Genomic DNA, 14,051 nt, shown 5'->3' with positions numbered 1-14,051 from the left:
ATTTGACCCATATATGCACACGTATAAAAATTGCGGTTTTTATCCAACGCAATCATAGGTTTGAACGTTGTTTTCAATTTAGACTTGTATATAGATATAGATATATATATCTTCCTTTCTTTTTAATTTTTTTTATATTTTTTTTATTTACGTTCGATAATCTACATAACTTTTAGCTGTATTAATAGTGGTAATTAATAAATTATGGTCAGACATACGGCTTGGCTGTGGATGACAATGTCTTTGTTACTAAAGATTTCTTTTAGATTCTGTTGTACCTTTTTGATTCATTTTTTTTTATTTGGCATTTTTCCTTCATAAAAGTCGCAGTATGTTTTATGATGCATACAGATAAGATATAAAGATGAGTTATTAATTTTTTTCCAAATTAGATCCCCAGGGGACATATCACAGTGTACTGTACAATTATGATTACAAATACGAGGGGTGCAGGGGCATATCCAGCCATTTCTAAAAGGGGGGTTCCAACCATTTGTGCCATTCAAATGCATTGATCGTCCGAAAAGGGGGGGGGTTCAAATCCTCGTACACCCCCATCCCCATCCCCCATGATCCGCCATTGTGGTACTGGGGTGGACACGATTCTGGAATCAAAGCCTGGGAATGAGTGGGAGTTGGAGGTAATTGAAAGTCGGGCGGGAACCAAGTGTGACGAGGGTAGTAAAAAATGGAAAATTTATGCTTCACAAAAAAAAATAGTAAGGGAGAGGCAAGTGGGAATCACCCCATGTTCATTCCCTCAATTACAAGGGCGGAAACCAGGTGAAGAGGGTAGTAAAAAAGATATAATTTATGCTTCACCGAAAAAAAAATAGTAAGGGGGAGGGAAGTAGTAATCATTCCATGTTTACCCCCTCAATTACAGGGGTCAGTGTATTAAGTCACTAAATCAATTGAAGAATTCTTTTTTTTTTGTTTCCTACAATTACATTTTTGTACTTTACCCCAGTTTAACAGTTTAATTGAAAGTAGTACTTTTTAACTCTCAACCAAACATCAGACAAACTTCAAAAATTTAAATTAATAAATTAATTGAAGATTTCAGCTTTATCTATTTTTATACGCCTGTGTTTTAAGACGGGACTAATTATGGTATACTGTTGTCTGACCGTCTGTCTGTCGTCAAGACGTCGTACAAATACTACAACCTGCTTTCACCATTTCCCATGAAACTTTGGTAAATTGTTTATATCTATTGATGTAAGCTCCCTCTCGATTTTTAGAAATTTCAGATTTAACGTTTGAGATCATAAAGGAGGGGGGGGGGGGGGGGGGGGTAAGTGAGAGATTTTGCAGTTTTCAGACTATAGCTCAAAAACACTTTCACCAATTTCTATGAAACTTTGGTGAATAGTTTAAATCTATTGATGTAAGTTCCCTTCCAATTTTTATAAACTTCAGATTTTATGTTTGGATCATTTATGGGATTTTATTCATAAAAAAAGGGGGAATTTCCAAGTATTCTGCATATAGCTCGGATTCCCTTTAACTATACTAGAAAATGCCCGCAAAATCGCGTTACTATTGGGTAGGGAGTTTACACATAACAATGGGGAGGGGTCCGGATATTTTGTGCCTGTGTTTACACATAGAAAGGGGTGAGGATCACTTCGACAAGTTCAACGCCCATTTCATTTTTGGACCGTTCTGCACCGGAGTAAAAAGGGTGGATGTCGTTTTATTTAGCAAATGATGGACTTACAATACCATACAGGAGCCTTATAGACCTAACTATCCTATTTCTATCCTTCTTCTTACTTTCACTTGGAATTCGCGGGCAGTATGTCGACTGAAGGAAATTTGGATATTTTCTCAAAAATTGGCGTTTTCAAAGACAAATTTGGGGAGTACAAAACACTACGTCATGTAAACGTCATATTACAAATATTTCCGACTTTGTATGGTTTCAGAGGAGTTCAATGAAATCGGTCTCTTTCTTTAGTAGTATAGATCTCATGTTATATAAACACGTCTCGCTTATATGAACGCTTAGTCATGTCTATCGTTATTGAATAGTGATTTGAAAATTAATCACATGTTATTTTAAAATGTAAATCCAATTGATGTAATTACAGAAACCGTCCTTTTGTTTTGTTGTAAAAATGAAACAGTACTTCTCTAAAAGCCCAGAAACCACTTTTGCAGAAAGCCGTACCTGCAATACCCTGAATCCCTGGTACATTATTAAGATATATAGTCATCACTGTAGTATATTAGTTCAAAAGAATAATTTAATTTGTAAACAATGAATTTAACTGAAAAAATTTAACTAATTGCTATCTTTATATTTGCTCTTAAAATATGCATGAAATATTTGCGACTATATCAAGAAACCAACCACCAAGATTTAATGTTTGTGTTGCAAATTATTATGCTAATTTATAAAACATAAACAACTGACTTTGAACAAACCAATGCTATTAAATGACCACTTAATCAATAGTTGGAGCACTGAGAAATCTTGCACTAGTCTATTAAAAACTGGCAAGATAAAACTAAATATATAATATTTGTGAAATACTTTCATCTAAAATTTTAACTATAATAATCATATCGATGAAAAATAAATAAAGAGCTCTCGCAAGTGAAGATAATTTTCTATTGTGATATTCTTTTGTATGCCCTCGTCGTAAAGCAGGGGCATTAAGTTTTACCCTTGTCCGTCTGTACGTCCGTCCGTCCGACTGTACGTACGTCCCAAAATTGATTTCTGTTCTGTAACTTTAGTTTGCCTTAACCAAATGTTATGAAACTTAAACAAAATGCTTATTAATACAAAACACAGACAAGTTTGAATTTGGGTAGCGTCACTTTCACCATTGTAGAGTTATGCCCCTTTACAAATGGAAACATTGCCGAATTTTTCGTTTTTGTTCTCTAACTTAAGTTTGCCTAAAGCAAATATTTGAAACTAACACACAATGTTTATTACCACAAAACACAGATCAAGCACAAATTTGGGTAGTGTCACTTTTATCGTTCTTGAGTTATGTCCCTTTATAATCTTTTATGCAAGCGGGGGCATCATCTGTGTCCCTTGGACACATTCCCTATTTATCTTATCTGGTGTCTGTTTACCCATAACTGAATGTTGTAAACCTTTGTGCATAAATATTGAGGACATATTTGAGCTTAAAGTTTTTGTTAAGTGGACTTAAGTTTTTCGCCAATAACAATTGTTTGACATGTTAAGTTTGGGGGAGTAAAAATTCAGACTTATTTTGTTGAAGTAAATAATTAAACCATTTGTGAATGAAATTGGACATGTTTGGGCGATTTGTGGTTTTAAGGACAACTTTGGGCGAAATGAACACGTCTGTGAAAGTTAGATATATGAGAAATAAATGGTCACAAAATTTGTGTCATTATTTTTTTTACAGGTAAGTCACTGATCTGATTGCCATAGGTGGTTAAAGAAAAGAATCATTCAGTCAGCAGATATATCCATTTAAATAAATTTCACCCGACCTCACGTCGCAGTTGGTAACATTGCTGCACCTCATGACAAGTCTGAAGGTTGATGGAAATAAAATCCAGGGGGTCTTTTCACAAAAAGTTACAACAAAAATTGATTGTAAGTTAAACTGAAATAGTCATGACTTACAAGTATTTTTCCTCGTAAGATTTTTTGGGACCTTCCAATTTATATTTTTGGAGCATGCAACAGGAAACACACCTATTTTTAATTGGCCTTAAATGAAACTGCACGTAATTATATATATATCAAGAATTTAACAAAAAAAGTATTGTAAACAAAAATTCCTCCTTTTTACTAATAAATTGACTAATGTTTTGGCGGTCACCATTACACATTAACACTGACAGCTGCAATTGTAGGTGAGGAACCCTTTCCCAATAGACCACTTTAGAGTTATGTACATGTCCTTCACTGGAACATTTCGTCAATTAAACACGCCTTTATGACGTCATTTACCAGATAGAGGGGACCGCCTGTATCCCTGCACTATTTAAAGTTCATCAAATGTCATCGTGCTCGTCATTGTACAGATGAACTAGAAATAATGTTTGTTTCAAAAGGTACTTAATAGCATTTCTCTAATGATAGAAGTGCTGATTATCAATTATAAGAATTCAATTTGCATAATAATTCATGCAATATAGCATTATTTTTCTATCAACCAATCGCTCAACATTGGAACGGAAGTGACGATGTAAGAGATAAATTAGTCCTGATAAAATGGGTCCGGACGGACAAATATAACTAGTATAAAAAGTCCATGGTTACAGAATTTACTGGTATATTTAGTCCGATGTCAGTAATTTATGCCCCCAGACTAATTTTCCTAGGAACTCATGTCCATGTCATCAATATTCCTAGGTAAAAACGTCCATGTCCTTTATTTTACTAGGAAAATGTGTAATGAAAGAAATCATTTACATGTAAACAATGGAATTTTTAATTCTTATGTTTTAATGTTGTTTAACAGTTGTGTGCATTAATCTTTAAAATTCATGAGCCCAGACTTATTTTCCTAGGAATTCATGTCCAGTTCACTAATATTACCAGGTAAAAACGTCCAAGTCGTTTATTTTCATAGGTAAATTTGTAATGAAAGAAATGATTTATATGTAAACAATGGCATTTTTAATTGTTATATATTTTTTAAATTGTTTAACAGTTGTGCACTAATATTTCACTATTTTATTAAAATATGAGTGTTTTTTAATACTTAAACAGACTTTTTTCCTAGGAAAATTGATATCATAGACTTTATGATGTCCATAATTACAAATGTTCCTTTCTTAATTTCAATATTGATTAATTTAAAGAATGTCTTATGAAATGAAATTTTAAAGGGACTTTTTCCATAGAACAAAAATGTGAATACGGATATATAAAAAATTCCTAGGAAAATAAGTGCCATGCAGACATTTTTTACTAGCTATGGACTCATTTTCCTAGGAAAATTTATCCTGGGACTTAAATTCCTAGTAAAATTATGGTCACAGACTTGATTACCTAGGAAAAAAAATCTGGTGGACAAATTTTTCTACCGGACCGAATTTACTGTTACAACGACACCCCTAATCTATCTCACGAATGATGTTCACTAAAACCTAAAGTTGTCTATTTGTTTTGTCTTGCTGCAAAAAAGTCTCCAAAGCTTAATCCGAGACATATAATACAATGTATTATATGTCTCTGGCTTTACTAAGATACACAAAAATGTATGCTGTTTTTTTGCATAGCCAATGACGTTAACAATTTGTTAAAGATTATAATTTATGACTCAAATATAACTTTTATTGACTAGGATTGTCAGTCTTCCAACCGATGGTTGGTCGTTCTCTACGGCTTTCTCCACTTATGAAACCAAAGTACTGAAGTATTGAACATCGGATGACCACAAGTTCTGGTGGATGGTCACAAGCACTTGTCTCAGAAAAAAATCACATCTCTATACCTGAAAGTTAGGTTAAGGTACATAGGTATATTTTGTTCTGAGACAAGTTCGTGTGTGGATGATGAATAAATGACAGGGAATTCAACCTCACCGTAATAACTATTATATTGTAGTGATATAATCATTTGTTATCAGTATACTCTGGTTTGTTGTTGTATATTATATTAATATTTGTATAACAGTTATATATAATTTTCATCCATTTGTATATTATTCTATTCTACTATTCTAATGATAGTGCAGTGCAAGTGCATGGTGTATTCTGTAATAATTCGTTTTTCTAATAGATAATTGGATTCGAGTAGGCATTCATATTTTCCAGCGTATGTTGCAAAATGTTCTTGAGATATTCTTCCGCATGCATTAACACAAATTTTCAGTATTCTTGATTTGTTATTGATATATATATTTCTCACGACAAAACATTTTTATATCATTTATCTATATTCTTAAAAATTATTTTCATGAATATTTTTTGATGAAATTAATATATAACAAGCGATAAGGAATGTTATTTTGCACTAGATAATATCCGCGTAATTATACGAAATACGTTCGGTTATCAGCCTAAAACACAAGTCACGTGGGTAGAAATGTCTATGGCAACATAACACCGGAATGCCCTCACGGTCATCCGCTGTAATAAGACCATATTTCTGTTTGTGTACATGTAGGTTACACTAATTGAAAGTCAATGATACGTGGTATGTACGTGTACTATAATACAGTTGAAGGAGCATTTGAATATCTCACACTATTGATATTAAGAGGCCTGTCCCAAAAAATCATTGGTTAGTTTTTATGCTGAATCTGATTAGTTCATTTTTAGGGGAACCAGTAATGGTAAGTCAACAATATTTGGTGTGTTGTTGTTAGAATTACAACATCTCATCCATGGGGATGAGTTGTTCAACCCCCTTAGCCATGGTTGTCATGGTCCATTGAAATTAAATCTTGGGCATGTTACAGCTTAAAATTAAAAGGTCAAACCTCAGAAAATTACAATAAGACCATCATCAACATCATCTTAAAAATAACATGTATATGTACATGCCTATTAATATTTTGGTGAAAGAAGTTCATCCTCTCGATCTACTTTGTCATATTCTTTTCATATTCATTAAAATAAATGCCAAGTGGATATAAATACATGTCCAACAGTAAGAAAACAACCCAAATGCCAAAGACAATTGAAAGACGTCTAGAGGTCAACACACAATCTCAAACAATAGACAGAATAAAAACTAAAAGTACAGCCAATTGTTGAAATGTATTATTACATGTATTTGCAAGATTTATAAATATTTTATCTTTCACAACTTTTTAAGTATTAGGTTCAACCTAACATTTTATAAACATTTGATTACATTGTGGCTAGTCTGTAAAATAGACATCAATTAGAGAAGCCAATACTACTTGGACATTAATTTGAGAACAACACAAACGATGTCTATTTCAGGGATATATAATTGGTTATACATGTATAATTGGAATCTTTTTATTATGACATCAGATTTGGATGTCGACTTCCGGAATGGAAGTTTGTTTGAGACTGGACGTCAATCTGAGTCTTTAATAGTAGTTTGATAACAGTTTAAAGTTTTAATGTTTGTTCACCTGTTTACTATGATTAGGTGGAAGTATGTTCTTATTTCAAAAAGAGGGGCACTCAGCATATATTATCAATGTGTGCATGAAGTGACAACTACTTGCTAGAAACTGAATGTTTTTACCACAACTTTGTATGTTTTAATTAGGACACGTACATATAAAAATTACATATCATTTTCAGGACTTCTGATCCATGTAGTTTGGCATGTTTGTTAGATCATAGAGGTGGTTATGAAGGGTGAATGCTGTTAAGTATAAGGTTCAACCTAACATATTTTTAAAGCATTGATTACATTGTGCTAGTCTATAAAATAGACATCAATTAGAGATCCCAATACTATTGGGACATTAATTTGAGAACAACAAAAAAGATGTCTATTTCAGGGATATATAATTGGTCATACATGTATATTTGGAATCTTATTTGTTATGACATCAGATTCGGATGTTGACTTCCGGGATGAAAGTTTGTTTGAGACTGGACGTCAATCTGAGTCTTTAATCGTAGTCTGATAACAGTTTAAAGTTTTAAAGTTTGTTCACCTGTTTACTATGATTAGGTGGAAGTATGTTCTTATTTCAAAAAGAGGGACACTCAGCATATATTATTAATGTGTGCATGAAGTGACAACTAATTGCTAGAAACTGAATGTTGTACCACAACTTTGTATGTTTTCATTGGGATACGTACATATAAAAATTACATGTCATTTTCAGGACTTCTGATCCATGTAGTTTGGCATGTTTGTTAGATCATAGAGGTGGTTATGAAGGGTGAATGTTCATGATAGGCCTCTGTAACAAAGTATATGACTAGATTGAGCTTTTTGTCTAAGTGTATTATTTAATTGCTTTGATTTGAGCTCAGTTCAATGTTATGCAAATGCATTCTTTGTGAAATAAAGATTTGACACACAACTCACATCTGCACATGATCTGCTGTAAGGTAAGATGATTAAAACTGTCAGCACAAGGAGTTTGTGAAGTAGCATCCATTCAATGTTAGTATTTAAGGGGAGATTAAAGCATTTTATTTACACTTAAACCAAACATTTTTTGTCCAGAAGCCAAATAAAGAAGCACAAATTTACCAAACAATGCTACTCGTGCTACTAGCAATATGAAGCTAGGTGGTTTAGTAACACTTTTTTTAAACATCTGTGCTGTCTGCTGATGAGTTCTGAGTGTAAATGGTCATTCACTTATACATACTGGTAATGTTGGTAAGTATAATTTTTTTGATTCTTTTGTCCGTCAGTCCTGTTCATATTTAAAAGAATTTTTATCAGTTTTTAGGAGTAATGAGCATCTGTATTGGTATCTGCCATATCTCGTATATTGTTGTTACTTAAAACCATAATATATCTTCATAGAAACAATTTCGACATTTAAACACAATCTTTTACAAATGGGAAGATCCTGAACAAATTTACAGTTTTATGTGGACAACCCAAGTAAGAAATTAACACCTCAAAGGAACATAAATAGAACCATACAAATATAACGTGCTTGCAGGTTCTCGGATACCATCTCGCATATTAAAATCACATCATGCAGAAATGAACGTTATGTGGTCCTGTTCTTATTTTGAGTTTTTGCTGCTATCCAAAATAAAAATTGTGGAACATATTTTATCGGAATCATTTGGCAATACTTGCAATCTTCTGTTTCTTTATGTTAATCTCTCCAGCATTGGAGCACACTCAGCTAGCTGTGTTCCCTTAACGAATCATTTTTAAAAATGTTAATGTATTCAAATAGAAGTTATTCCAAAGTTAAAATGTTGAATGGAAATCCCCCAATGGAACTTGCACATGCACACAATTTAATTACAGGAATGTACTTTTATATACACGAAACACTCATAGTATGTTGGCCAATTTGTAGATTTGATATTTAAAGCAATGTCTAGCTAAATAAAAAAATCTATGAACGGTTGACACTGATTTAAATTAGTGTCTGCTCCATGACAGTCTTGGGACATTAAAACTAAATATTAAATAACAGACACTGCTATTTTTAGTGTTTGGTACAGGTTGGCTGTCACTGTACACCACAATTCAACATAGAACCGTATATAAAACCCAGAGAACTCTTTATGCCAGAAAAAAGTAAAATCACAAAAATACTGAACTCCGAGGAAAATTCAAAAAGGAAAGTCCCCAAACAAAAGGCAAAATTAAAAAAACAAACACATCAAACGAATGGATAACAACTGTCATATTCCTGACTTGGTACAGGCATTTTCTTATGTAGAAAATGGTGGATTGAACCTGGTTTTATAGCTAGCTAAACCTCTCACTTGTATGACAGTCGCATCAAATTCCATTATATTGACAACGATGCGTGAACAAAACAAACAGACACAATAGGTAAAATGTCAAAAATAGGGGTACAGCAGTCAACATTGTGTTATCATTTTAATCACTATAAAAACAAACAAATGTAACGAAGAAAACACTGTCAAACATCCAAACATACTATCCACACTGATCTGTGTCCACACTTGTATCTTTAACAATATATAGGTATATTTCTATCAAAAACTAGGAGTGTTTATTTCAATATATTTCAACTAGGCCTATTGAAGGTACGGTGTAAGATAAAATGGGTATTAATGGAGGATAAGTTTTTACAACACCAATATTTTAATATATTTGACAAATTGACAACATATAGCCCTCTTTAACACATTGAAGTTTTTAAGATGATGTACGTGATATTCTGGCCTGTCTATATGAGGGTAAGCTAAATAAATGGTAACAAATCGCCTTGAGTGACATTTTATTACACTCTTATAAGATCAGTGAATGAAATTGAGTTAACAAATTGATTATGCCTTTCGTTGTTTTAGACGATATATAAACGATTTTCTAGATTGACAAAAAAAATTATTCTTGGAGATTTGGTTCATAATATCAGAAGTTGACTTGAATTTTTAGATATGTTCTACTTTCTTATCATATGATCAGTTAGACCTAGGGGATAAGACCACATACGTTTTCTTGACTTGACTTTTCTTTGTTTTTTTTCTATTTTAATCTTTGTGATCATAATTTTGTTCATTTAAGTGATGATACACTGAACATTTATCATAGTTTGTCTTCGCAAGCGGAACATATGTTCTTGTGAGCGCTTGTAGTGAACACTACATCCTCACTCAAATATACTAGATGAAGTCTCGTAGTTTTCATGTAATACCGATTAGAAAAGAAAGCAAGACAATTCTTCCGTTGACGATGGTTTAATTGTATTCACAACGTTTCTAGACTGGGACGATTTATATAGTAAGAGCTTGACACATTGTATATACTGGTCTACTGTTGAAGACCGTATGTTGACCTCTAGAAGGAGGGGATAAGACCACATACGTTTTCTTGACTTGACCTCTTTTGATTTTTGTTTGTCTTTTGGTTGCGTGTTCGTAGACCTATACCACACATCTCCATTACTTTCGTTCAACCCTACCCCATTCCATCCCATCCCATCGCACAATTAAAAAAATTACCTCTTCTGCAGCAGTCTTGAAATTATTAATGTATAATAGATTCCACCACCACGTATCTTTACAGTACTTCTTTTCGAAGCCATTTGTTAACCACATGGGTCCGCTTCCCAGATATTTAGAGATACATATCTGCACCATCATAATTAACATATATGGAGGGGTTAACCTGTTATACGGTAAAAAAAAGAATTGCTCTCTTGTTGACAACATCAGTTGATCAAATGTATGTTTTAAAAAGATTCGAGTGTAGTACATACTATGTTATTGAATTAATATATTCCAACGGTACATCGCCACGATATAGCCTTTTAATGCTGACGCGGCGAAAAGCAGTCACCAATCAATCAATCAATCACCAACAGTACATTTACCAAAAAAACATAATAACCACAATAATAATGATGGCAATAACATGACTAAATATACATACATCGAAACTACGTTTTTCAAACGTGTACGGTCACCATTACAAATTGAGTTCTAATATTTTTTAATACCTGAACGGTCGTCAGATCTGTAAATTTACCGATTGTGTCCGTTTCCCGATTGTCACATTTTGGCCGATTGGCGGATAATGCACACATATCACCCATAGTACTTAAAGAGAGGAAACGATATTTGTATATATGCACAGGAATGCCTAAGCTGAAATAAGTTTTTGACCATGAATTTCAATGTACAAATTCAGTACTGTAAACCAACTAATTTTCGCGAGTGATTTATTTTCGCGACTTTCGCGAGAAGAAAAATAACGCGAATATAAATCGTCGCAAATATGTAAAACTTGGATCTTTCCTTATTTAACTAAGTCAAGTAAATTTGAAAATAGCGAAATGGACTAGAAAGGGCTAAACGCGAAATAAAAGTTCCGCAAAAATAAGTTGGTTTACAGTATCTTCCTGGTAAGAGAAAACCTTCTTGTAATGGTGATTAATCTATCAAATTTTAAAATCAAATTCCAAGGGCCTTTCAAGTTGGAAAACGATACGATTTATTTTTACATATGCACAACTTATAGTTTTTGACAATGACTTTCAATGTACAGATTTCTGCGAGACACGCCTTGCAGTACTGGACTGGTGAGTAATCCTGTCAATTTCCTTTCCTTTGATTTACTCAAAGAAGCTTTAATGGTAGAAAGCCAAAACTATGTGTAACGGAAAGAAGGATGAACAGACGGACGAATAGACACACTTTTTACTGTAGGTCTCCTTCGATTTAGAACAAAAATTAAAATTCATTATATTTAATTAAAAATTATACAGGGTACTATGAAAGGTCGCATTTGTGCATTCATTATCAACATTCGATCACAAATTATCATATACTTTGCAAATATATAATATTCAAAAAGGGCTTCGTTCATCATTCATTCATTCATGAAATTTAATTGTATTACCTTAAAAAAAAAACAATATATGTATGTCTATATATAACATTTAAGTTTAGTGCGAAATATTAGTTAATATGCTTGGCAAACAACAATATCAGTAAATGAGTATAAACTTCCAAATGATCACATGATTTTTGTAGTTGACGGAAAAAACATTTGATGTTATTTCTTACCTCCAAAACCGATGAAAATAAAACATAAACCAATTCAGTTTGCCTTTTTGCTTCTTCAGTTGATTTAGAACTACGTATGTTAGTAAGGTACCACTAAAATAATGTAAATGTACTAAATGTAATTACAGATAATTTTCAACTAAAATGGCACATCTAAGAAAATGAAACATTCAAATTGGAATAAATATCCAAAGCTTGTGTCATTTTTATTAATGACATTCATGTCTTTTTAAAGCATGTACTGTACACTTTTTTTTATTTCTTTTTAAAAATGTTTGCAATGATTCATTTGTCGATTTACACAGATGACGACGGATATGTTCTAGTTGTCGTAACCACAATTCCGTCCTCTTTTCCTCCAATGAGACCTACCGAATTAGATTTATTACCGGGTTTGTACTTACATGAGTACACGCCGGGTGCCACTAGTGGAACAGGATCTGCTTACCCTTCCGAACACCTGAGATCACTTTCGGTTTTTGGTGGGGCTCGTGTTGCTTAGTCCTTAGTTTTCTATGTTGTATTTTGTTTACTGTTGTTTGTCCTTTGGTCGTTTTTCGTTATTTGCAATGGCATTTTCAGTTTGTTTGCGACTTATGAGATTGACTATCCCTTTGATATCTTTCGCCTCTCTTTTACATCTGGTTTGAATGATTATTAACAAACAATGTCACTTAGGTATTCAAATATTCATATTATTTTATCGGTTTGTTGTTGAAATATTTTGCTCTGTTATTGTTTCCCCATCTTATCTTATTAGTTATTTCTACATTCATTTTGGAATACCTTTTCATACCTTAAAGCGAAGAAGGTATCTACTGATACCTCAGCATTGCCAATTGCCATGAATGTTTTTCTCTTTAGCAGTGCTCCATAAAGCGTACCAATATTACCTGTAGTTGCCAAGCAATCAAAATACATCAGTATTATTACAATTAGATAAAGATGGGTAATATGATATAAATATATCATTCAAATACGAAAAGTAATAACTTCAGGATAATTTGAATTTTTTTTTATATGAAATATATAGCAGCGTTATTTTCGTGGTGTCAAACACTTTTGATCTCTGACTCTATTGTAACATTTATCACATCGGTGGTAAATTGGACGATTCCCGTGTAATTTATCTGATTTAATATACACTTGTGTAAATCTCAACAACAAAACCAAGTGGCTTTTTTTCGGTTTTAGCAAAAAGCAAAAGCGTCAATCATATGAAATATATACGTGAAGCAACTATGTTAGGCTAAAACAATTAAGATTACAACTATGATAATAATATGTATTTGCTAATTAAAACTTCTTCGTTTATGATGAGGTACATAACAAGGGAAAAAATATAACTGAAGACTATAATGGGAAATAAATATAAATAAATGGAACAACAATTTTATTTTCATCTTGAAAGTTGTTTGAAGGTCTTCAACGTTGGATTATCATTTCAAATGTCAATAAAAAGGAAAAACAGACCGTTTGTGTATTATGTTAGACGCTTTTATATGTATATATATATGCACACGTATAAAAATTGCGGTTTTTATCCAACGCAATCATAGGTTTGAACGTTGATTTCAATTTAGACTTGTATATATATATAAACAAGTCTTAACTGAAATCAACGTTCAAACCTATGATTGCGTTGTATGAAAATCGCAATTTTTATACGTATGCATGCAAAACAAATTTCTTGGTAAAGGGGTCTGAATACAGCACAGCCAACATTTTCCAAAAGACCAAAAAAGTGATAAAGTATATTTTAACAAAACGCATTTGACTAGCAGGTCGATTAAAGGATGTTCTTAAACCCTGCTGATTGCCATTGGCGATTGCCAAATAAACGGATCACAAGATGTAACAAAATAAATCTTATTATTAATTTATTACCAAACAGAAAACAATAAACTTGTGGATAAGAT

At 32.6% G+C, this 14,051-nt stretch overlaps 1 protein-coding gene across 1 annotated transcript in view; it reads right to left on the bottom strand.

Moving 5' to 3' along the window:
- Positions 1 to 14,051, bottom strand: part of LOC127727677 (nose resistant to fluoxetine protein 6-like) — a 33,976-nt gene that overhangs the window by 9,973 nt on the left and 9,952 nt on the right. The window contains exons 4-6 of the mRNA XM_052234792.1: positions 12,929 to 13,025; positions 12,133 to 12,225; positions 10,567 to 10,732 (exon numbers count right to left, since the gene is read on the bottom strand). Of these exons, the coding sequence (XP_052090752.1) occupies positions 10,567 to 10,732; positions 12,133 to 12,225; positions 12,929 to 13,025 (356 nt within the window). The remainder of the gene's footprint in view (positions 1 to 10,566; positions 10,733 to 12,132; positions 12,226 to 12,928; positions 13,026 to 14,051) is intronic.

This window comes from Mytilus californianus, unplaced genomic scaffold, assembly GCF_021869535.1.
Source record: "Mytilus californianus isolate M0D057914Y unplaced genomic scaffold, xbMytCali1.0.p SCAF_2, whole genome shotgun sequence".
NCBI lineage: Eukaryota > Metazoa > Mollusca > Bivalvia > Mytilida > Mytilidae > Mytilus > Mytilus californianus.
Note: the sequence above shows the minus strand (reverse complement) of the source record. Positions and strands in the feature narration are given on the sequence as shown.